Source organism: Serinus canaria, chromosome 3, assembly GCF_022539315.1.
Source record: "Serinus canaria isolate serCan28SL12 chromosome 3, serCan2020, whole genome shotgun sequence".
Classification (NCBI taxonomy): Eukaryota; Metazoa; Chordata; class Aves; order Passeriformes; family Fringillidae; genus Serinus; species Serinus canaria.
In genome coordinates, this window is record NC_066316.1 from 91,642,536 (window position 1) to 91,668,027 (window position 25,492).

Consider the following 25,492-nt stretch of genomic DNA (forward strand, 5'->3'; position numbering starts at 1 on the left):
CATTGTTTATCATCATAGGATAATCATTCATTTCTGCTTCCTGCAAAGTAAAATCAGGTGTCAGCAAACAAGCTCTTCTATTCCTCTTACTTTCTAACTTTTTGTCTTTCATGTTATGACAAGGGTAAGATGAGTGGAATCACATTTGTTTAAGATGTACAGTGTAAGCAATTCTGCATGAAAGTACCAGAAATGCTTGTGAAAATCACAAAACTGATTTAGACCAATGTGTCTAAATACTTGGACAGAATCTCTAAAACTCTAGCAGTTGTATGTTAGGTGTAGTTTCCCATAAAGCAGGTTTTTCCTAAGTCCAGACAAATAGAATTAAGATTCATTTTACTACTTGTTTACCAAGAGGCTTATTTCACAGCAACTTACTGCATTTGGTACTTTCTGTGTACGAGGAAACCTGTAAGGACTCAGCTGTAAACAAAATATACATGGCTAGAATGACAAAATAATATCATTATTGACTTGGTTTTGCTTCCTGTTTCTGTGGCTAGATGATATTTGAATTTGGGGAACTATTCAATACTTAGTGATATGTAATATTAAATTATTTATTAATATAATTTAAATTATGTACAAATGAAGTGCAAATTAACTGTAGCAATATGTCAAAGTCGGTAACACACTGGTATTTTTTTAATATTTGATCCGTTTTTATAGCCTTCTGATAAAATAAGTACTAATGCAAATCTTCTTTTATCTCCTCTAATTTTTTTTCCTCTCTATCTTTTTTTTTTTTAATTTTTTTTTTTTAATTTAGTTGTGTTTGGACAATTTGCCTATTTTCAGACAGCTTTGAATGATGTGGCAGAATTATTTGATGGAGAAAACTCTCAGGCTAGACTTCTTAGTTCTCTGTCTGGATCCCACTCAGGTAATTAATAAAGAAGTGTACATTTCTTACATAGCTCAGTATGGGAAAAAAAATAATCAGGAGAATGTTACAAATTTACTTTGGAAATAAAATTATTTTAACAGGATGCTAACGGAAGTGGAATACCCTTCTAAATCTTTGAATCAAGACATTATTCTGGAACAGATGGTTAGGCAAGAACTGATCCTGGGGTGGGTGTTGAATGAAGTTCTCAGATCCCTATGTAAGAGGGCAGATTGGATGGTATAATTGTCTTCTCTCCCTTGAACCTTTTGAAATACACATCTACATATTCTGAATGGCTAATTTACACAAATTACTCCTGTTTGCAAAATGCAATTATCTGTATGCAAACATGCACTTAGACTAAAAGCAGGCCAGCTGTTGCATTCAGGTAACTATAGCAAAATGTTGACCCTGTGAAATCATAATTAAGTTTATATGGATTTCAACACGGTCAAATTTCCAATGTGTGCATATATAATGAATGTGTTCATCTTCAATGATATGTAAGTTTATTTTTTTATATTTCTGCAGCTATTAATGCTTGGTTAAACACTTCTAGTATTTTGGAGAGTTTATATGTGAGTTTAATATTTTTGCAGTGCAGGGCCATTGAAGGCTTCGTGACTTTTACTTTGAATAATTGGAGAAATGCTTAATAGGAAAAGAATGTCATATATCTATTTGATTTATAGTAAATATAATATTACAATAAAAACTCCATTCTTAATTTTCCCCTGGTGAGTCCAGCTACTTGTGTCATGAGTTCACAAAAAATTCTAAGATTTGTTTAATTGCTGACAAAAGTTCAGCTACAAAACAAAATTAAATTTTTAAACTTGAGACAGCTGATCCCAACACCAAATTTTACTGCATCAAGCTGTCATATAAAAGTTGGAACTAATGTCTATTTTCACAACAGACATATAAAAATAATCAAAGGGTATTTAAACTTCCAATTTTTATTTATTGCTTCAGACATATCTGATTTTCATTGATTCAGGATAGGATTCTCCTAGTTGCAAAATTAAAAAATTAATTAAAGTATAAGACTTATATACCTAGATGATATTTTAAATCATCATTCATTTCTGAAGAATTTCATAAAACATGGGTTCATACAGTCCAGGGAGAATAAAAAAAAAAGTCATATGTAGTGGAGTTATCCTAGAAGTACTGCAATTTTGTCTATAGGGTTTCATTATTGAACTTCTGTCATGACTCCTGACAAATATGCCAGGAAATGAGATAAAGTATATTAAATATTTTTATTAATTCTCAAATCAGAAATAAAATTTGCAAGGCCATAAGAAATTTAATAATGTAATATAGTTCATGTGTGACCACATATTTATTGAAGCCACTACATGAAACAAGTCCTGAGTTTTTTCTCTCTGTTTTACTCTTGATATGGTAAACATTCCATGAAGATTCCTGTGGTATTTTTCAAATAGTTTTCTTTGTTTAATGTGTTTTGCAAGGCAAAGTAAACTTCTCAGTCACAGAAAAGAGTTAACTAAAAAGTCTTTTAATAATTTTGGCCCCAAACAGCAATAGGGTTCTTGTCATGTAGCTTAGTGGAGCTCTAGTATCAGCTGCTGCAGTAAATTCCAGGTTTCTCTTCTTAAATCATGAAGTCTTTTTATTCTGCAATGGCAAACTTAATTTTGTACAATGTTATTTATGCTTTCTTTAACTATAGAGGAAAACATGAAACTGTGTCTTTTAACAGCATATTTGATTGTGTATTGAAGAGTTTTAACTTGTTTCTGGTTTGTGTATTTATTTTCTTTTTCCATTTGTAGGAGAGACATTACCTTTGGCTACATCTAATCAAATTCTTCTGCGATTCAGTGCTAAGAGTGGGGCATCAGCCAGGGGGTTTCACTTTGTTTACCAAGGTAAACATGTCTACTTTTGGGAAGGGAAGACCCTGGTGCCAATTTTATGAACTGCATGGTTTTTGATTCTGCATAAGCCTTAATGTACTGCTTTAAACGTGAGTGTAGTCTAAACCTTTTTCCACAGATCAGGGACTTCTAATGGCAGACTGGCTTTCTAACAGAAGTTTTCTCTGTTTATCCTGTCTTGTCTCACAAACTTGAGTATGTCTAGCCTTCCTCAGTAGTTGGCAATCTGTGTCTCCCTTACTGCTGAGTGAGCTCAAGGGGTTTAGGAGCGTTTTTAATTGTATTAGTCTTTCTCAGTATTCCGAGCTGATTTTTAAAGAGTTTATGTTCAGGTTGCTAAAGATTCTATCTTGAAGAGCTGGGAGAGAAAATTGCTGCAGGAGAGACCATCAATTTCAGTATTGAAGTGTGGGTGGGAGACTTACTGGTCTGTTTGTGACCCAGCTGAACTTGAGGAGACCTTTTGTACATGTCTGCCCACTGCAGCTGAAATGCAAGAATGTCACGGCATGGCCAAGTCTGTTAGCATTCTGCTGGGCAGCTGGGTACACTTAGCTGATCCATGAGTCTTGAATGCAGTCTGGTGACACCAGAAGCATTGCTTACAGATTCATTGCCTGTACAGGCAACAAATGCAGTCCCAAAGGGACTGACTTCTGGACAGCTCACCAGATGTATTGCATACACACCCAGTAAGCTTAATGAGACAGTCATTGCAAACCTTTGCTAAAGTGAAGCGTAAAAGTGGTTTGGAATAGTTTTAAGTAATATTATCAAGATTTCTAGATTCCTCTTCTTCTATCTTTTTTTTTTTTTTAATTAAGATTGCAGTTCTATATGTGGAGTTCTAGTGTCCTAGTTGGACACAGCAAATAAATGGAAAGAACTGCCTCACCTCAAGAAAATTTCCACAGTTTAAAGACACTTGGTAGGATTGATTATTAAGCCTTCTGACTTCTGTGTTTAAATAAAGGTATCACCATGACTGCAAGTTCTCCTTTGGATATATATCAAGATACTGTTACCTGCTCTTATTAGACATCAAAAGTATCTTATATACACTTGCATTAAAACTTATCATCAAAATTAACTGTAAAAGAGGAGGACTGTAAACTTAGGAGTTAGAAAAGGGCTTTCAGCATGAGTTCCTATCCATTTGCATATGAAGGACATATTTCTGTCTTACTCTGTTATTGTTAAGACTCTGAAGTGTTACTTTTTACTGCTTTTGAAGAATTCATAGTGATAAAACCCCATGATTCTATTAGCTGTATATGTACACACTGAGAGTGCTATTGAACAGGAAGTCTCCAGGAGAGCACAATGCTATGCCTCATTTCAGATATTTATACATTTATTAAGTGTAAAAAATTGTTTTTAACAAATGGGAGCACAAAATGAAATAGAAAAAGTCACTTTATTTGTCCCAGAAAAATCATGAAGCTATTTAAATGCCATGGGATTTTAATATATTTTAAAATATATCTTAAGAGCTTCACTAAGTATAGTTATATATGTATACATATATTGATTAATGAATCAGTGGTATTTAATAAGCTCTATCTTTCTGAGATTTTTTTTCCTCTTCACATAAAGCATGTGATCATACTTCCAATGACCACCTGCTTGCTAACCTTTTAAATGCTTCAGAAATGACATCCACTTTTACACTGAACACAGTAATCTGGTCTGCAAAGTCAATCATTTTATTTATTGCCCTCTATTCCAGGCTGACCTTCTTCCCTGTTCACTTTTCCACTGGGCTGATTTCAATTTTGTTTCACAGTGGTATGAAACATTTACTGAAAAATGGAGGATAATTACTATAGAAAATGGAATGCCTCTCTGACACAGCTTGAGAAGTCTAGGTTGACAACACTATAGGTAAAAGCTAAAAGGAAGGCTCGAGGGAGAAAAAGTCATTGCTTGCCTTATTTCACTTTCTTTCTGGTTTGAAAAACCGACAGATAGGGGCTTAACTTCTGATTCAGTTTTAATGGCTTTTGTGATGCCACTTTCTCAAAAACTTCTTTTTATCTGGATATGCCATCTATGACTTTTCTCAGAAGATCACATTTCCTTGTAATTAATGCAATACTTAAAGAGTGTCTGTAATAGGAGACTAAATATTTATCAAGTCTTCTAAAACATTAGGGTCAGGTATGTTGATATATGCTAAGAACAATCACATGTAAGAAGACTGGGCTTTTTTTTTTTTCCAGGCTTTCTTATGCTTGTCTTCCTACTATGACATCACCTAAGAAACAAGAGCCTATTTTTTTTATAACTCAGACTGCAACAGTACAGAGTTTCTTCCTTAAAAAGTAATTACCTTTCTACCATCCAAATATTGATGGGGTTTTAATATTTGTCTTTTTTTTGTTGTTGTTGTTAGACAATACATGAACTAGTTTATTAGGTCAATTGATATTTTAAAGAGGATTATTAAGAAAGTTAGTATACTAGGATGAAGGAGACAAGACAAAAAAAAGAGTAAAAGAAGATTGTGGCTTTAACAATCAAGTTGATCTAATTTGTAACAAGAATAAAATGCACAGCCACACATTGTCTGCTAAATGTAATTAGAGAGCAGAACTAAGACTGTTGGTATTACTTTTTATATGTGCTACCATGACACATTATGTCCTGCTTTAAAACAGACATCCTGAAGAGGGGATTGATGCCCTGAGCCTGTCAGTGTTTAAGAGGGATTTGAAAAATGCCCTTAATAATATACTTTACTTTTTCAGTCCTGAATTGGATGGGTGTTGTTTGCCTCTTCCAACTGAAATAATCTTGGAGGCATTTCAGCTGAGCTGTCAGTTGTGTCACCTTTTAAACGAACAGACCTTTTTCACCTAACTTTTTATAGATGTTAGAAACTATGCTACATTTTTCCATTAACTATTTAAATCCCATTTTAAGCAGTGTGGAACTACCTTACTTTGTTGTTATCTATAGGTTGCATTGCATCTATTCTTAAGAAAGTTCTTTTCAAACTAGGGTGAGGGGGAGAGATGTGGGGGAAGGGGAAGGGGGAGAAGAAGATTTAAAAAAATAGTACCTCATGGTGATTTTGTATCTTTAGCATTTCTTGTCTCACAGTAACCATTAACAGAGTATTAGTAAAACTTCTGAAAAACTGAGCAAAATTTCAGTTTTAAATGTCATTGAGTGTTTCTTTCTGGCTATAGAATAATTTGATACAACTGCAGCCATGGATGTTTCTGGCTGTCAGGGCCGATCTCAGTAAAATGTCAGCTTTTAGTCTGAAAAAGTATTTCTGGTGTGTGAACTAATTCAAGAGTAAACTGCTAGTAAACTGCCACTTTATTTGCTATAATGTCAGAGATAGCTTGCTCACAGGAAAATAACTTTCATAAGGGAATATTATAATTAAATCACATGATCTGGCATTCTTTGTTGAGAGGTGCTAAAATGTCTAGTTACACCAAAAAAAGTGTAGATTACTAGTGCATGTATGCAAATTTCCCAAATTTATTACTATTACTGTTACTGAGAGTTATAGGACGTTCTTAAATCTGACTTAAAAAGTGTCCTTTGCCTGCACAGATGTTGTTGGTATTCTCCAGATGTGGTTGCTAAGCAAGGGTTAGAGAAACAGGAAGGATTTTTTTTCTGTAGTTTCCCCTCTCTTAAAAATTTGAGTGAAAAAATGCATAGGGAAAGATGTTATTCCCATAGGAAGCTGAGCAAGAGTTTCTTTCACAGAATGAATAGAAAATACTCCAGGAGTGATGCTGAAATTTTCAGTCAGTTCATGTAACCTCTTAGGTAAGAGAGATAAGCTTTGAATATGTGAGAAACTAAAAGTTTAACTAGCAGGTGGCTGAGGTGGTGACCTGTGTGGGAGGAGGCCTTAAGCTACCATGAGCCATTCACAAGCAGCATCCTGTGAAGCTGCTGTAAGCAGCTACCATGAGCCATTCACAAGCAGCATCCTGTGAAGCTGCTGTAAGCAGCTACCATGAGCCATTCACAAGCAGCATCCTGTGAAGCTGCTGTAAGCAATCTCCCACATGACCACATTCCCACCAGTCAGAGGAACATGTGGTGCCTCAGAAATATTTGAGAGTGACAACTGCTTTGGGACAGAGGTGCTCCTGGGTATGTGCTGCTAGAGATGCTGCTGGAGGGATTGTTGGAGGCACTCTTGGAAAGAGGCAAAGGGCTTGTAATTCCAAAGGGATTGTGGCCTGTGGGTGACACCTGCTGGAGTGAGAACTCCTCAGAAGGGTTGGCAGCTTATGAAAGTACTGTTCTGCAGTAGGGGACATCTTTGAGGCACTGTAGCCCAGGAATGACCCACTCTGGAGGAGAAACACTCAGAAACAGGGAGATGTGGAAACCTGAAGTAGCAAAAAGGAAGAGAAAGATGAGTAAAATTCTAAATAAATTGTTGGGGGAGGTGGGGGAAAGCAAAAAGAAAGCATATACCCCAAATTCCTGTGCTGCTTCTCACCACACTGATACAGCAAAATGGACACAAAAAAGTTGAGGAAAAGAAGGAGAAGACAGGTGTTTGAAGTTGAGCCTGAGGCTGGTGAGAATGAAGTAAAACTGTTTAATTAACTTGATTGATTTTTGGTGTCCTCTTTCTTTTTAGTTCCTGAATCAGAGGCTTGTGTAAAATTGGTAACAAATTAAGCATAATTAAGTTTTAATTTCCTGAATCTAAACTGGTTTGTCCACAAGAATATACTGAGCCCTTTTCTGTCACATAATTGTGAATTATTTACCTCATGGCCAAAATGCCCATTGGAACAAGCAGTCCTGACCAAGGGATGGATAGTGCTGAATTGCATGGCAGAAGCTGTAGTTCCAGGCATATGACAGATTGGACCTGTGAGCAGCCATCATCATGTGGGCAACTCTAAAGTCGTCATTTATTCCAGTGTAGTCATTATACAATAACAAGGAAGAAAAAGGTTTGAGTAAAACAGTGCTGCTGCAGAAGATGCTTGGGAAGAGAAAAGGCTGTTAGTCCAAATAAAAGAGCAAAAAAGAGCAAGCTGGGTCAGCTGAATTGACCTGGCAGTCTGCATCTGGCTTGCAGGTTATCATCAGGAAGAACTGTGACTGTGAAATCCTTGAACTATGGTTTCATCATTTTCCTTCCACAAGTGCAGAAGGGTTTCCTGACTGCACTTGGGGTTAAGAACTGCATGCAGGAACAAGTTTCACAGAGCATTTGTGTGATACTGAGGTCCTGTTGAGAACTTAATGACAAATGCCTATTTATTTGAACAAAGGCAGGTATATTATGTTTGCTGAAAGGTAAGTTGTTTGTTTATACTGTGTAAGGTGTTTAAACATTAAAAAAAAAAAATAAAATGGATTTGCTATTGTTTTGCCATATTGTGCAAATGCAGGAGCATGCTAGTTTACCTCTGACCATTCTTTAAATCCTGAGTACATTTTACAACTTTCTGTAGCTTTCAAGGTTAAAATCTACAACCAACCAACATGCTAATTTAGAAGAAAAATACATATTACAGTATGTCTCACTTTGTCTGACTAATCAACTCGCTGCATATTAATAAAAAAGAAAATTTATTTTTCTATTATTGATAGTATTAATTATTTCTAAATCTTCTCAGAAAAAGCTTTTCTCTACATTCAGTAATACTTGGGAAAACTTAACTGTTATATGTGGTAGCAACACTTAAACAACTTAATGCAATCATAAATTACAACTTTCGTTGTTCCGCTAAATGTGTTCCATGTAAAATGCTAAATCTAAGATATAATTGATTTCAATTACTGTTCCATATCCAACTTGTTAAGTAACCTTAATTTTTAGAGCATTTTCAAGTACTTGAAATTTAATTATGATTCTGAATAGAGCAAATGACAGTATAAGAAATAGTATGAGTGTAAAGTTATCAATATTAAAATACATGTGTATAAACTCTCTACACCTTGTCTTTTACTTAGTGACCAGGGTAGCTGAACAGGTGTGGTGAGGGTGTGTGCGCTTTTGCCCATGAACAGATAGAAACATCAATCTTCACTCTTATGGGTCAGCAAAGGAATTTAAACACAATAATGTAAAACAAAACTAAACACAGCTGTGATTCTGTTTACATTAGTGAGGCAGAAGCACTATGCTTCATAATCTTCCAGGAATAAAGCGTAGCACCTACTTTCTTTTTTTTTTTCCTCCTTCCTGGTGCCATTTTGTGTTATTTACCTAAGGACTAAATGGCAGGCAATTTTCATGGCGTTACTTATTCATATCTAGATGCAGTGTCGCTCTAAAACTAATTCTTCAACAAACCAAGCTGATGAAACAAAGTTTTTGATCATGTCCCTCACACAAAAAAACTGCAAATATTTATTAAGGTTATTTTTAATTTACCTTTATTTTATTATAGTGTAAAACATAGATGATATTGCACACTCTGTAATTTTCTATATAAATATTCTAGTTTGTTTTTAAATTGGCATTTACTAGCTGACTGCAAAATGATATGTAGTAAGAGGAAGTTTTATATATGAACAACATGCACAATAGTAAAATTCAGTTAACATAAAAAATACCTGTTATCAAGAAGTGTTTCTAAATAATGAAACCAAAGGGAAAATTATCCTATTAGTTTCTAATGAATATTATTATTTTCCTCTTTATATATTGCTTGCAGTCTTTTAACTGTTCTTGTATCTCATCAGGTTTATGAATTCCCAGACATTATTGGTTAAAATAAGTGTTGTCAAAAGAAAACACTGAAATAGCCTGGAGAGTGTATTGTTATCACTTTATATTCCCCAATATGATAAATCAAATATTTTTAAGATATTAAACTTTCTTTATATCTGATTAGCTACACCTTAAAATTTTTCTGGGCTTCTGATGAGAAAGTTCTTGTGAGAAGCCAAAGGCCCCATATTTATTAAATGAAGTAGGTGGCAGATGTAGTATCCTGTCATTGAGGAGGGCCACAGAAACACCCAGTGATCTCATCCCTAAAGCTGTGCATCCGAAGTCAAAATGTCTCCAAGCTGCCAAGGCACTCACATGACTGTCCACAGGCACAGCCCAAAACCACATTCCAGCTAATAGCCATGAATGCATTAGTCCATTCTTTGAGAACACAGAAGCAGAGCAAGTAACATGAATTAATCTCTGTCCTTTAAGAAACAATCAGCATTTTTACTGGTCTATTTTTTTATTATGACTGGTCTATTTTTTTTATTATGTCATTTGTATTCATGACTTTTTCTCTTTCTCTCTGTATGCAGCTGTTCCACGCACAAGCGATACACAGTGCAGCTCAGTTCCAGAGCCTAGATATGGAAGGAGAATTGGCTCTGAGTTTTCAGCAGGCTCTGTTGTTCGATTTGAGTGCAGTCCAGGCTATCTGCTACAAGGCTCCAAAGCTATCCGCTGTCAGTCTGTGCCAAATGCCTTAGCTCAGTGGAATGACACAGTACCAAGTTGTGTAGGTAAGCAATTACATTTACATTGCCTCTTCTGTCACACGTCTCTGAATTAGGATTCAGGAATTGTTCCAGAAAATAGTATTTAACCCATACATTCACTCTCCTTCTATTAATATCAGTCATGCCCAATTTAAAAGAGCGGTTTTCCATATCAAGAAATAATTGAGTACCAGCTGGCTCACAGGCAATATACTGTTTCATATAATGACTTAGATTATATGAACAAGGGTGAGGCACATTTTCTCAAACATTCATTATTTTCATGACTTATCTACAGCTTGAAATACAGACAGAATTTAATTCTCCAGAAGTGTCTTTACCTGCTTTATTACACAGTGCTTGTGTATTTCCATCACACGTAGGATAATGATTTCTTTTTTCAAGCAAAAGCATAGTGTACATTGATGATAGCATTGTTAAGTATAACTAATTTTCTTTAGCCTGTCAGTAGACCTGCACTGAAATAATGCATAGCACTAAAGATTTTTTTAAACATTGAAATGTTTTTAACTTCTCTCTATTTGAATTTTTATTCCAAAGTCATTGGTATTCCTAGGCATTTACTCTAGCATTAATTAGAGTGTTCTAAAAATAAATGCAGGTATCCTATTTTCTGCATATTTTGTTGGGTTTTTTTGTTCGGGGTTTTTTTGGGTTTTTGTTGTCGTTCCTGTTGTTGTTCTGTTTTCCTGAACCTTAAAGAACCAAATGTGCACACACTTAAAAATATTTAATGTACTACACTGCTTTATCAGCTAGATTCAGTATTGGAACTATCTTGGGCTGTGGGTAAATTCACATTATTTCTGTCCATCAGGATTGTGTTTAATATTATGTCTTTACAGTTTGTTGTTACTCTAAGTAAGACATGATAAACCTCTGCTGCTGGGCTGTTCTAGGCTTCACACATGCAAAATTAAGTTCATTTCTGAATTGTTTATTCAGACAGGTTGTATCTTATGCTGGATATCATTAACATATTTTAGATAAGATGCATTCTAAATTCAGATTCTTGCTTCATGACTATGTGTTTCTGCTACAAAAGCAGATTATTATAATTATCTTGATCTTAGTAAAATTATTATTACTTTTCTGTTCTCTAAAGTTGTTTAAGTTGTGTAATAAGTTGTGAAAATATTTTCTTTCAGTGCCATGCAGTGGGAATTTTACTGAGCGCAGAGGTACTATTCTTTCACCAGGTTACCCTGAACCTTATGGTAACAGCTTGAATTGTGTGTGGAAAATCATAGTGACTGAGGGATCAGGTATTCAGGCAAGTCTGTATTCTGTCAAGCATGAAATATTAAGTACTTTGTTTATTTTTTAAAAATTTCATAAATTAGTAGTCCTATAGCTGGGGAGTGGGATACTTGAAATATTAGTGTTTTGGATTTCTCCTTATTTTCCTTTGCTTGGCTTTATTTTATGTTACTTTTTTTCACATAGGGGTATGAATGATAAGTGATTAACAAGCAGTTTTCTCTTTTGATTGTGTAGTATATTGAAAGCAGGTCCTGATCCTTCAATCTGATATGCAAATACCAACTCTTTCTATCTGCTAGGGTATTACTGAAGCCCTTGAGAGTGCTGCAGCTATGTTGATTATCTGCTCATTTACACTTTGAGTAATTATTCAAAATGATGCAACACGTGTTCAAAATCCTTCTTACTTACCTTGTGTCATATTTCCTAAGAGTTAACACAATGCAAAAAAGTGAATATTGATTTTTCATTTACATTCCTTTCACTGATGTCTCTTATTTGGATCTCTTATTTTAATTTCCTTTGCTACGTGTTCTCTTTTCATTTTGCTGGTTTTAGAACATTTAAAAATGCACATGACTTGTTGGCCTAAAGAAGTTCTGTGGTCCTGTTTTATAGATCCAGGTCATCAGCTTTGCCACTGAACATAATTGGGACTCCCTTGAAATATACGATGGTGGAGATATGACAGCACCCCGTCTTGGGAGCTTTTCAGGTTAGGATATGCCATGAATTAAAGTTACAGTTTTATATATAGAGATATCTATGTGAGAGAACATGTCTTTATTTGCTCACACATATAGATAAGGAGTATATATTCATAATTTCTGATACCATTATGAAATGTTCTTGGTTTTGGGAGGAGACTTCCAGGTGGTCTAAGCATGTCAATAATCAAATTCTAAGAGGTTTCTAGAAGAAAATAGGATGCTAAAATGTTTAACTTTGATTAGTGGAATTTAGTTGATAATACTTTCCAAAAAATCCTTTCTTTTATCTTTCCTGCTCCTCACATAGAGGAGATACACGGATACAAATTGGTACTGGCATTCAAGGAGCTTCCCTTGATAGCTTTGACTTAATTCATCCTTATTAGCCTGCCTTTCTCATGAAAAAGGTGAAGCATTCAATCTTCCTCTAAACTTACCAGACCTCACAGAACAAACCAATTTAATAAAACTGGAATATAAAAAAACCCAAGATAACCGGTTTTTTAAAATACATCAAGTACATACACTTTTTCTCTTTATATGAGACTTTTTTATAGAAAGAGTGTGTTCTGTAAACCAAACCAAAAGATAGGGATTAGGTCATGAATAATAACCCAGACTCATGATTACTGCTCCTGCAACTTCAGGAGAAAACAAGGCAGAACACAGCAGAATATTTGATTCCCAACAAGAGAATGAGAAGAAAACAAGCCTGTCTGATTCAGTCCTGGTTATGTCTTTTCTGTATGAAACTCTGATCAGCATGCTACAGTTTATTCATAACTTTTATTTTTCCAGGTACAACTGTACCAGCACTGTTGAATAGCACCTCCAATCAACTTTACCTTCATTTTCACTCTGACATTAGTGTGGCAGCAGCTGGTTTTCACCTAGAATACAAAAGTAAGGCTCCTTTTTTTTTGAAACTTACTCGGGAAAAACATGCATATAGAAAAGGAAACAGATATTTTACCTTACTCTATTTGCTTACTCGTTTGGTTGGTTGTTTTTTTTTCCTGACTACCAAGCCTTGTATAAGTGGTATCTATTAAACTGAAATTTTAAATGAAGTGACATTTGAAATTGATAGAAAGCAACTTTAACAAATTAGCATCACATAACAAATTACCCTGGCAATTTATAATAACATTTTTTAAATGTGAGGTTTAATATTGATGATAGTTTTCTTAACTTATTTCAGCTTAATTTGGAAATTTAGGTGACAAAAAAAAGAGTAGGAGTTAATTTCTCTGCTTGAAAATAGATAAAACCAGTGAATATATTTTCCTATTAATATGTGCATATATTTATGCCTTGTAGTTCTTTTTTTTCTTAAAATTATTTTCTCTCAACAAATTACTATAATTGCAAGAAAACAACATTTTAATTCCAGAGCTACAAAAAACCACAATAGGTATCTTGGTAAATCATTGGTAAAAACAGAATGATCTAAGAATTTTCATGGCAAATTCTGCTATATATCAACTTTTTATATGTTTTCTGAGAAACTTCATACTAAAATACAATGATGTAGAGTTATAAACATAGTGGATTACCTCTTTTAATCATATTTATTTTAAACACTTTTGTATTATTACATCTCTCCAAAACTTTAAATACTATAGAGTAATAGTAAATTCAGTATATGTTTAGACATAGGTCATGTGATTTTAATTGGAAGTAGATATTGCTGAGAATAGCCTACTATTTAAAAAGTACTATGATGAGTTGACTGTCTGATGAGTGCTTAGATAAAGGTCACAAAGTAAATCCTTATAACTTTTGAAACATCCTTTTTTCAAAGGCCATCAAAGAATTTTCTTTAAAATGGAGTTACCTTTTATGTTTCATTGAGTCCAATAATAATATCTAAAAATGGTAATGTTGTTTTTAATGTTTTGAAGAACTACACATAACTAAATAAACATGAATAATTTTTAATAAATTCTATTTTGGATTGAGATTAAAAAATTGTAAATAAAATATAAAGCTGCACAGAATTTTGAAAGACTAGATTTTCAGCTCATAATAAATATTTGAATATGACTGTAGTCACAAGATAGTCCTATGCTTTCATTCAATTCCCTGCATAGTTCAGGCATTTATGTGCAAGTATGTTGTATGGGTTATTTTGATACAATCATTCTAGTCATGATGAAGAATGAAAATATGAATATTACCTCTGCAGGAATTTTTTTAGAATCCACTATTTTGAGAAAGAGTTTTTTTGTTTGGTTGGGTTTTTCTTGTCAGGAGACCTCCTCCTCCACAGTTTTCCCTCTTCCAGTATTTCTCTTTAACCTACAGTGAAAGTATAATTCCATGTGAAGCATAAAGAAGTACACATTAATTCTAGAAATCATAGAATGAACATTTTAAATCTTTATATTTTACTGTTTCAGTTTTATTTTTTCTGAAACTCAACTCCTGCAAAAACCTATTCTGTTAACAAATAAAATCACTTATATTTTTACTTTTGTTTGTCTCTTAATTGCCAATTTCCCCACTGTGCTGCATTAAAGCATCTACTGGACTTCAGTGGTGCTAGTATTTCAAGGGCAGTGTTTCTCATAAGTGCACCACAGTACAGGCCAAGGTAGCAATGTTGAGCATTGAGAGCTTTTTTAGCTATTCTGTTGATAGTCTGACAGGAAAGAAAAGAATTTCTTTCTTACGTGGCTACGTGGTCTCTGCAGGGCTAGCAGGAGCATACAGTACATCTACAGTACATCTCTCTGTGAGACTGAGCACTGAAACTGAACAAGTTCCCACAGCAAGAATTTACAGGTTTATATTGAGCAGTCACCTTTTCAGATCAAGGAAAAAGCAGAGAAGGAAATACTTTTCTATGCAGATATTGCTAGTATTTGATTATGAATTCTGAAGTCTCTGATTGTTTGGTCTCACCTAATATTTGAAGCAACATCTGAAAAATAAATACCTTTGGTTCAGAAATCAATCTGAAATTTGGAATAAAATATCATTTTGCTAAAGGGTTGTGTTAATAAAGAAAACACAAAAATATCAGCCATCTGGGAAAAAAAGCATTCAATGTGAAATACTATGTTAGAACATCAGATACTTTCAATAAATAAAAAAAAAATAAATAAGGAAAAATAGGTTAATAGTCATAGAGTCATAAAATATGCTGAGTTATAAGGGACCCATTGAATCTAACTCCTGGCCCTGTGCACCTGCATTGTTTGCTTGTCCCTTGATTATTTCTAGATAAAATGCTTTGCAGATCTAACTTTCAAGTATATTCCACTCCTAAAAATGACAATAAGCTATTAAAAAGTTTCTGAAGGAAGGTTGTGAGGACAGTGAAGGGCCTTGAGGGAAAGCCATACAAAGAGTGGCTGAGGTCCCTTGGTCTGTTCAGCCTGGAGGAGACTGAGAGGAGACCTCACTGCAGTTACAGCTCCTTGTGAGGGCAAGAGGAGGGACAGACCCTGATCTCTTTTCTTGGTGATCATTGACAGGACCCATGGGAATGGTCTGAGGTTGTGTCAGGGGAGGTGTAGGTTCAATATTAGAAAAAGATTTTTCACCCAGAGGGTGGTTGGGCACTGGAACAGCTCTCCTGAGAAGCAGTCACAGCCCCAACCTGACAGAGTTCAATAAGTGTTTGGAGAATTCTCTCAGTCATGTGATGTGACTCTTGGGATGTCCTGTGCAGAGCAAAGAGTTGAATTTGATGATCCTTTCAGGTCCCTTCCAAATAAACATATTCTATGAGTCTGTGATATAAATAATTCTCTAGGGAAGGACAGTCAGGAATTAGAGTGAAGACAATTAGTTTTCCTACTATAGATACTAGCAGAAAATATCCATTCACAATAAGAAGCTGAGTCCGAATTTATATATTCAAATCCTATATCAGCAGACTACATCAGGGATAAAAGAAATAAGGTGGACCTAGCAGTGTTTAATCTAGCCTTACCTTTTACATAATTTACAAATTAGGGTAGTAATTGAAACTGCTATAAACTAACCATTACAGTATTCTGCAAAACCCTGATGTCCTTTTATAAAAAGTCTTCATTACAGCATTAGAAAGTGAGAATTATTTAGGAACATTCCCTTCATCCCAGAAGAAATTCTAAGGAGCAAGGCACAACAGAGGAGAGTGTCCTTAAGACACTACTATATTGTTTATTCACAATAAAAATTATACCTCTACAACTTGCACATCATATTTTAGAATAAATGGAGAAGTATTTCTATTTAGAACATATTTCACCAGTGTAAATGCTATAAATATGCCTGAGTTTGGATCACTATGTTAGGGAAAACTTTACTCCAGTAAGATATATTTAGCTTGCTATCATTTGATCTCATATCTTATATTACCCACTGTACATTTTTTTGAAATAACTTTATAGAAATTCATAAATACTTTATGCAAGCTTCAGCCACTGATGAAAACTTATTCAAATCATAAATATTTCAAGATAATCAAAATGTTTGAATAAGAATAGTTTTATTTATTGAAATATTTTCTTCTTTTTAGCAATTTTTTTCTCTTGCCCTGTCCTTTTGTAGGTTTTTTTCTATGTATGTCTTTATTTTTATGGGAAGGATCTGGACAGTCTGCTCCTGCAAACCTAACACTATCTCTAATCTAGGCAGTGCAGGTTTCCTTTGTAGCCTTCAAAAACACACAAGTCTTAAGGCAAATAATATAACTTTGCAATTTACTTTAGGATCTTCTGTTTTAGACATCAAGAATGTAAAAGCTCACTTGCCCAAGTGAAGTGGTCCACTGAATTTGTACTCTATTGTCAGACTGATGACATAGAATTTTTTTGTTTGTTTGTTTCATTGTGATTTGTTTGTTTTGCTCTTTTATTTGTTTGGGTTTTGGTTTCATTTTGTTTTTCAAGTCAGATACACAAACTCATATTAAAAGAAATAATTGGTCAGTGCTGTAGAAAAATTTCCTTGTGGTCACAACAGAATTGTAAGTATTGTTGAGGGCTACTATGTGATGTTTTCTGTTATTACAGAAGGGCTGTGGGTTTTTAAACTGGTTGCAGCAACCTACGCCTAACAAAGCAGTAAAATATACAACAGATTACTGTAGAAAAGACAAGAATTAATAATTTAACTAATCCTTCATGTGCATGTGCTAGAATCAATAGCAAACATACTTGTTTTCACTACTTCCAGAAAGTCAAATCAAAGAGTGTTTTGTTGCATTCCTAATATGTACAACATTAGGGAGAATAAATATCCCTGTTATTTGATTGAATTACTTTTAATCTAATGAGTGAAGGAATCAACTATCCAAATGGTTTGTTCTGGAAATGTGACTGTTTCATTCCACTGCATTTGTGGTTGCTGTTCTTTTAAGCTTGGTCTTAAAACCTCATGTATTTATTCAGTGGTAGTTTAAAAGTTTTCCTTAATATTCAAACAAATTGAAAAATAAAAATTCTGGAAATACTGAATGTTTTTCTCAGCATGCTGCTTGAACTTCTCAGTTAAAGTCAAGTTTGTTTTAGCAAATACTGAATATACGCTGAATATTGATATATAGGTTTGGCCACCTTTTCAAATGTCTCTGAGTATCTATCTATCTATCTATCTATCTATCTATCTATCTATCTATCTATCTATCTATCTATCTATCTATCTATCTGTCTGACTGTCTATCTATTTATCCATCTCTCCAAATTTAGGGATTAGAATTCAATTTTTCAGTAAAAATGTTCTTTTATGCAATCATTATTTTAATACTGTCATCCAGCTGTATTATCTTGAATTAGGATATATGGCACAGGTCAGCATCCCTCATTTTGTAAGCTTTTAGTTTATGAGAACATAATCTTACTTTTAACCAACATCTCCTTTTCTGAAGCCACTCTATCATGTCTTTTCAAGTGTTAAAGATTCTTGGCAGCTGAAATAAAGGGTACACTGGTAAGGGAACTAGAGAGAAATTGACTGTCTTTTGTAGTACTTCTCTATCATGAAGATATCTAATAAATTAAAGATAAAAAACAGACTAGCAGAGAAGAAAAAATATTCTTCCAAGTAACATACTGTATTTCACAGGTCCAGTTTAAGATCTTTCATGCAATTTGGATTTTAATGTAGCTCTTTAGTGCAAGTCTTTTCTGTTTCTCTGTGTTAAAGCAGGTGTGAATCATAAACATGCCATTTTTAATTTAGCAGGTCCTGATCCTGTCAGTATATCTGTGCAACTTACTAGATGTTGACAAGAGTCTGACCCCTCTGAAGTAACTCATTGAGATAAAGACATTTTCTAGGCCAGTGTCTGAAGCATAAAGCTTTGAAAGGGACAGCTTGGATTTTGATATACACCCTCATCAAAATGGAAAGAACAATTCACTCCAGCTTGATGTTTGTGATATAGTAAAGCATAATATGTTTCCATTAGCTGCATAGGGTGGGAGGAATTCAAAAAAGAAAGCCTAATGACTTTTGGTCCAGCTGTCAAGACATTCTGGTGTTGTCCAGTTCTCAGCTTTCTGAAATGGACACTAATGGGCATTCACATTGTCAGACATGCCAGCAAGGGTTTTCTTTCTGCCAGCAGTGGCAGTGATGTTTGGACAGAATTTGAGGTAATTGTAGGCATGGATATAATTATGTAAGTAAAGCATATTTGTCTTAAGCCACAGCAGTCAAGAAAGTGTTTAGCAAACAGTAAGTGGAAGAAGGTCAGGGAGAGGGTTATCACTCTTGACATTGATGTGTTCTATTTTGTACTGCATAGCAGAAGCTGATCTCTGAAAAGCATGCACTTAAGATATCCTTGCTCCTTTTTTGATTGCTTGGACTTGACATTTAACATGTTTTCCCTGTATTAAAGACTGTTCACATACAACCTAGTTTAATAATGTATTCCTGAGTCTCTGAATATTTAAGATCAAAGTTTGTCCTCAGATACCAGAATTTGTTTGCTTTCTCTCAAGCATTCTTTTGATGTTTGGACCTGTTCTAACTAAATAAATTTCAGACTTCACTGGGGTGGTATTATGGAATGGTTAGAATAACAGTTTTGAGGATTTAGAATAGTATTTGATTCTGCTTTCAACTTTCTCTTGATTTTGGGATGGTAATATTGCTTCTTAATATCAGGTATATCAAAGGAATTCAAAGTGTTTTATGATATTCTGATAGAATATTCTATAATTTGCATCATTTTTCAGACCAAAGAAGCAGTATATACAAAATGTTATGAAAAGTATAAGCAGCTAGCAGAAAACAAGTTTTTTACGTAATTATTAGAATCTGTTGAAGAGAAATACACAGTACACTACAATATCAGTTACATAGAAAGCTAATTGGAAGGTTTTCAATTGATCATAGTCTGTTTAAATTCTGTATGCTGTTCGACCAGTGATGGTATGAGCTATATAACAAGCACATGATTCGTGCTGCTTTGCAGCCACTGTTACAGCTGTTTTTGTAACTCAGAAAAATATGTACAAGTAATTTTATTCATACATATCCAAGCCTGCAGCCCAGTTACTCTCAACATAAAGGAATGCTGAGTTCCAAAATACAAATTTCTTGATGACAGGAAGTGAACCTCAAATTTATATTCACAGAATTCAGCAAGTAGATTGACAACTGTGAGCAATTTAGTCACTGTGTCTTTGTTAGGTGCTTGTTTATTTAATAACAGTTATCTTGAAACAGATCCTTTTAAATTTTATTTTCTATTCAAGAGTGAGAAGGGCAAGAAAATGCAGAAATAAGCGTTGATTTTCTTCAGTTGCACCCGAACACTGGATTCACAAAATAGTGAACAGCAATCTGTATATGATACTTTGAATTACTGAGATGGGGCATTACACTTCATTTAAGGCTGTAACAGTTTGTGTGAATGCATATAACAGTTATTTAGTACCTATACCAAAAGAAACTTTTCAGATACAAATACCTAAATGGTATTGTGGAGTACAGACTGATTGACCAAAAGAATGATAGTGGTTAACCTGCAGCAAAATCCAAACCACTGAAGTTAATGGCAATATCTTCATGAATATTTGGAACATTACAAATCCACATAGTGACCACGCATGAGATTCCTAGTGGCCATGGAAAGTCATCATAGCATCATTTGAAAGTTGATTATATTGGAAGAATATCAAAAAGTGTAAATTCGGCAATAGAAATTTCTGAAAATCTTTAAAGACCATTTAGATATTTTCCTAAATTCCAGTACACAAAATAACTGCTTCAAGAAGGTCCCATTATTTGCAACTATTAAATAATTCTTTATTTGATAATTTGAAATATTTTTTGATAACTCTTGCATCATTTGTTATGAAGCCTGTACTTCATACCTTGATGGTTTCACTCAAATTAGAATGGCTTGTCATTGTCTTCATTCCTGATAAATGTGAAATATCGTAAAACTCAAGGGCACAGGACTAACAAGGAACATTCAGGACCATAAAACTTAATTTCAGGAAAGAAAAAAATAATGTCACAGCAATCCAAGTTTCCTGTGAAATTATAAAAGCTATTTCAAACTGCCATGTGCTTTATTAGAAAAATATATTTACTTCAGCTAAAACTTAAATAAGACTGGAATTGTGTGACATTTTTATTTGTGCATTTAATATTTGTAAATCATTTATATTTGAGTGATGAAAAGTACATATATAAAGGTTTATGGCATATAGTTAAAACAGTGTTTCAAAGAAAATGTGTGATCAACATTACCTGTAAGAAAAATATATTTCTCTAGAAAGGCGAGGTTCTCAGTGAATAATATCAGATATTTTCTCATGATGAACTATCTGGAACAACATACTAACATGTCATGTATCAGAATGAAGTCAAATATAATGCAATTTCTGTACTAAACACGGTCCAGTTGCAGATACTGTCACCAAACAGGTTAGATTTCATAGGAAGATATTGAGAATAGTAGTCAGGGCTTTTTTTTTCACACAACTGAATTGAAGGATGCACAGGATCACATTCAGCAAAGTATGATGTTTCTCTGCTCTTTACAGAATTTTGTGTTAATAAATTCTCAAAACATCTTCTCACACGTTGTGTAAATAATTTCCATTCTGTTTTTTCTTCTACAGATCATATTTTCATAAAACATAAAAACTGCATAATGATGTTTCAGGAGTAATTTTCTCAAATAAATGAGTTAACAATTAAAATTGTATTTTATACAGATATTTGACTTCACAAAAAGATTTTCACATATGGGGAATGAGATTCTGTTGTCAGACCATGAACTTATAAATTGATTCTTCTGGTCCTTGTGTTTGCAATGAAAATCTTAGAAGCACACAATTTCCTAATCTAATCTCCTGTTTGTCAACTGTCTTGTTCATTGAGAGTATTTTCACTTAGTTGGAAAAGTTGATATTTATTTTTCAGTAGTGCTGACTACGAAACTCCTTAGATAGCACACAAGGAAAAACAGTGATATTCACTTGACAAAAAGCAGAATTTTGTACTTTATGTTATCAAATTAGGTGAACAAATTTGAGAAATTACTAATCATGGAGAATCTTTGTTAAACTAATTTTTTGTTTTCTCCCACCTGGCTTAAAAATAATTAAGAACAGAGTATCCAGTGACACCTATGCAGAGATTTAGGTTTGGGTTAAAGTACTAAATTTCAGTGTCTAAACATCTTTATAGTCCATGAAGTTGCCTAAAAATAAGGAAAAATCAATCAATTCTGCTCATTTATTGTTGAAAAGAGAGAATATGCATAAAGTGTATTCCATCCTTCTCTCTCCATTTCCTTCACAAGGATAGGATAAGATTAAAAAACGCCAATAAAGCAAAATGTGCAAACAAATAAAATCCAGGATTTTTTTACAAACTAAAATCACAGTACTGCTGTAATCCGTGTTCTTCCTGGGCACACAGTACTGCTTTGGAGACTATAAAATTGTGTAGTGTGTCATAGCAATGTGACCTGGTAACTGGTCACATCTTTGTGCTTCAGGCATACCACTCGTATTCTGTAGAACAGTTCTGAAAACTTCTGTGTTTTAAACAAAATTTCAGTTTATTGTTGAAATTAATTCTTAATTAATGTTTTCTTAAATACCCATTATTCTGTGGAAATAATTCATTAAGGTGGAGAATATAAAGTAAGACATGCTGTCCATTTACCTATGTTTTTTCAATCTTTGTCTTTACTTTTTCCAGCTGTAGGCCTTGCTGCCTGTCCAGAACCAGTAATTCCTAGCAATGGGATCAAATCAGGAGATAGATATATGGTGAATGATGTTTTGTCATTTCAGTGTGAGCCAGGATATACATTACAGGTATTTCTTTCTTTCTTTTTTTCTTTGAATAATACACTGTGGAATGATTGCAATAAAATGTCAAGAGACCTGTCCAAAACATATTCTAATGAAGAGTCTGTAGTGTGTACATAGAGATGATTTAGGTAGAGCCAATGTGAGCACTCCCAAATTATAAAGCTGCAAATGTATGGCATTTCTGTCCCTCAGTAAATCTGGGCTGGGAAATTTTGTCTTAGATCAACATACCATTAGGCAGTAAAGGCCATCAAAATGGACATTGAAATAACATGGATAAAATATTTTCTCTAGAAACTGTTATAGTACTATACTATAGGGTACTGAGATTTTTCCTTTTGGGGAATTGAGTTATCTAGGTGAAATGTTAATGTAGAAATACAGTGTGGGATTTCATATTCTGCTCATGAATTGTGGGATTTAATTTCTAATGTAAATTTATTTAATGCTAAATCTACTCTTAAAAATCTTTCATGGGAAAGTATTAGAAATTAGTTCACTGACTGGGGAGGTTCTCTGTTTAAACACTGGTTTAGTTTCCCTTGGTAGACAGATGACTGAGGTGCTCTTTGTAGATTTTTCAGCACTCTGTAAATCTGAGACTGGAAGCTTTTTTCTTTCCTCTCTAGTTTCTCTAATTTGTTTAAATGTAGTCCACCACTGGTAAAATATGCTGAGAACACCTGAGTTCAGAAACTTTTGCTTGGTAATAGGTCCCAACCAAGACAGTGTAAAACCTGTATCAGAGAAGGCAAAGCATCACAGCTTCTGTTCCTTACAAGGATAAAGTTCCCCATCTGAGGCCTGCCAATTCAGAGTTCCCACAACATATATAGGATATTTCTTGGTCTCTGTATTTCTTACCATTCTTCCAAATTCTTGCAGGATTCAGACTAAGCATCTTGCCTCTAGGCTGGTTGTGGGAACACTTGCACATGAATGTCTCTCTAGATAGTCAGGAATATGTTTACCTTTTCACTCATGTAAAGAAGGTATAGGTCAAGTATTTAAACTAATTCATTCTTTTTACTTGAATTGCATGACATGAAACAACCTGCATTAGAAGCATTCTGTATCCATAGCATAAAAAGATTTTGTTATACAAGTTTCCTTCTAATTAGAAAAGATTCGACTTGACCACCACAAAGCCGATTCTCCATCTGCCCTGAGCACTCATTGCTTATGGAACACTTTGTGGGTTACTTAAAACCTAGCTGATTGTTCATATATGAACTACTTAAATGCTTTTTCTTTCAAAATTAATAATATTTTGAAAATACCTAATGGTATAAACCCATAAACTTTTTGAGATTTTAACTTTATTTTCTCTACTTCATATTTCCCTTACAGTATCATTTGTAGTTAGCATATCAGTAAGAAATGAGAGATTTGATAACATTTTTATGACATGGCCCCTTCAGAAGGATTATCTGTCATTAAAAATTGACACCAAAATGGATTCATACTTTCATTTAAAGACCACTCTTGAGCCAGTAACAGTTTTCTATTTCAAAGTAGCATTAAACTAAGTAGATGATGAAAGGATATATTATGTGTCTATACCAATGTTGCTATAGCTGAGGCAAAGATATGGGAACTGAAATTTCATCTTCAGCACCATTTATTTGTTGAAACAGTGTGCTGGCATGCTTTTGGCCTAGCTGAAATATAACAGTAGTAATTGTTACAAGCCAGAGACTATTCCTCATATGCAGTTTGCATTGTGGAACTTTTTTTGGAGATGAATTCAGAAGAAAAAAGTTAAGGAGGTAGATATACAAAGAACTGTGCATTTGCACTCAATCCTACACATTTCCGTTAGTATAGATGTAGCTTATATGTTCTTTTAGGGCTTTTTTGTATGCATTAAGCTAAATTTAGCATTATTCATCTGTAGATTCAGGACAGTCTATTTCAATGCAGAATCTCTCTGAAAGTCAGCCTGTAATAAACTTGGGTGCACAGCAATAATATAATTGTATCTTAACAGTTGTTGGATTAAAAAAAAAGTAATTTTTTTTCTTTTTTTTTTTTTTTTTTTAGAAAGGTACCTATTTCTAATATTTGTAGAAAAGTTATGTGCAATTCTTTATATACTTTTATTCAATTCTTCTTTATGGTGAAACGATCAATATCTGCTGGTTGGCTTGGTATATTATTGCCTAGAGGTGTTTGTTTAGTTCCTATTTGCTGTGATCCAGGTCCCTGCTTCTGAGCTGTTATGACTGAAATATATTTAGGCAAACATCTGATTTATGGCTACGCTTATAGCAGTGATTTGATAGGAAATAAGTGAAAAAACTAAGCCTATACTAATGGTTTCCTATGGAGATGGAATAACATAAAACACAATTAGTTTAATATAAAAATCTGCCATCTAATCTCAATCAACTGGTTAGATTTTCATTGTGACACTAGAGATAATCAGCCATACTCTTCCAAGGACTAATTCATACTAAGATTTTGGGTTAGAACAGGAACTTTATTCCTAAACTATCATTCTCCTTTAGTAATATCAAAGAAAAACACAGGTATTAAACTTGAAACTGCTTAGATTTATTGACCTCTACTTGTATTGCCCATCATATTGCAGGCTCTTTTATCCCTACCTGTTTCAACTTTTAGAAATGCCTAAATCTTGCATACCGAAAAAAGGGCATGATTATTCAGTTTTTGATTAAATGAATTATAAATGGATATATGCTCAAGATACAGCATCATCAAATATTCCGTCCATACTTAAAATAGTACTGGTGAAACCTTGATGTAAAGGGATAAGAGTAGAATATGAATACTTCAGAGGTGGTTGGAATAAGTACAGGAAACCTTTTGAAAAAACACATTGTCAGCCCTGGCTTGATGTTTTGGACCTACTCTTACTTACAAAACAATCAGAATGCAAGTTCATAAATGCAGTATTATTATAAGATAATGATGCATTTGTGAAGAAGAGAGTTGCACACAGAAAAA

At 33.9% G+C, this 25,492-nt stretch overlaps 1 protein-coding gene across 1 annotated transcript in view; it reads left to right on the forward strand.

Moving 5' to 3' along the window:
* The window catches only part of CSMD1 (CUB and Sushi multiple domains 1), a 1,056,389-nt gene that overhangs the window by 904,523 nt on the left and 126,374 nt on the right, over positions 1-25,492 (forward strand). The window contains exons 32-38 of the mRNA XM_050972940.1: positions 773-886; positions 2,695-2,790; positions 10,063-10,266; positions 11,412-11,536; positions 12,145-12,241; positions 13,035-13,139; positions 22,407-22,525. Of these exons, the coding sequence (XP_050828897.1) occupies positions 773-886; positions 2,695-2,790; positions 10,063-10,266; positions 11,412-11,536; positions 12,145-12,241; positions 13,035-13,139; positions 22,407-22,525 (860 nt within the window). The remainder of the gene's footprint in view (positions 1-772; positions 887-2,694; positions 2,791-10,062; positions 10,267-11,411; positions 11,537-12,144; positions 12,242-13,034; positions 13,140-22,406; positions 22,526-25,492) is intronic.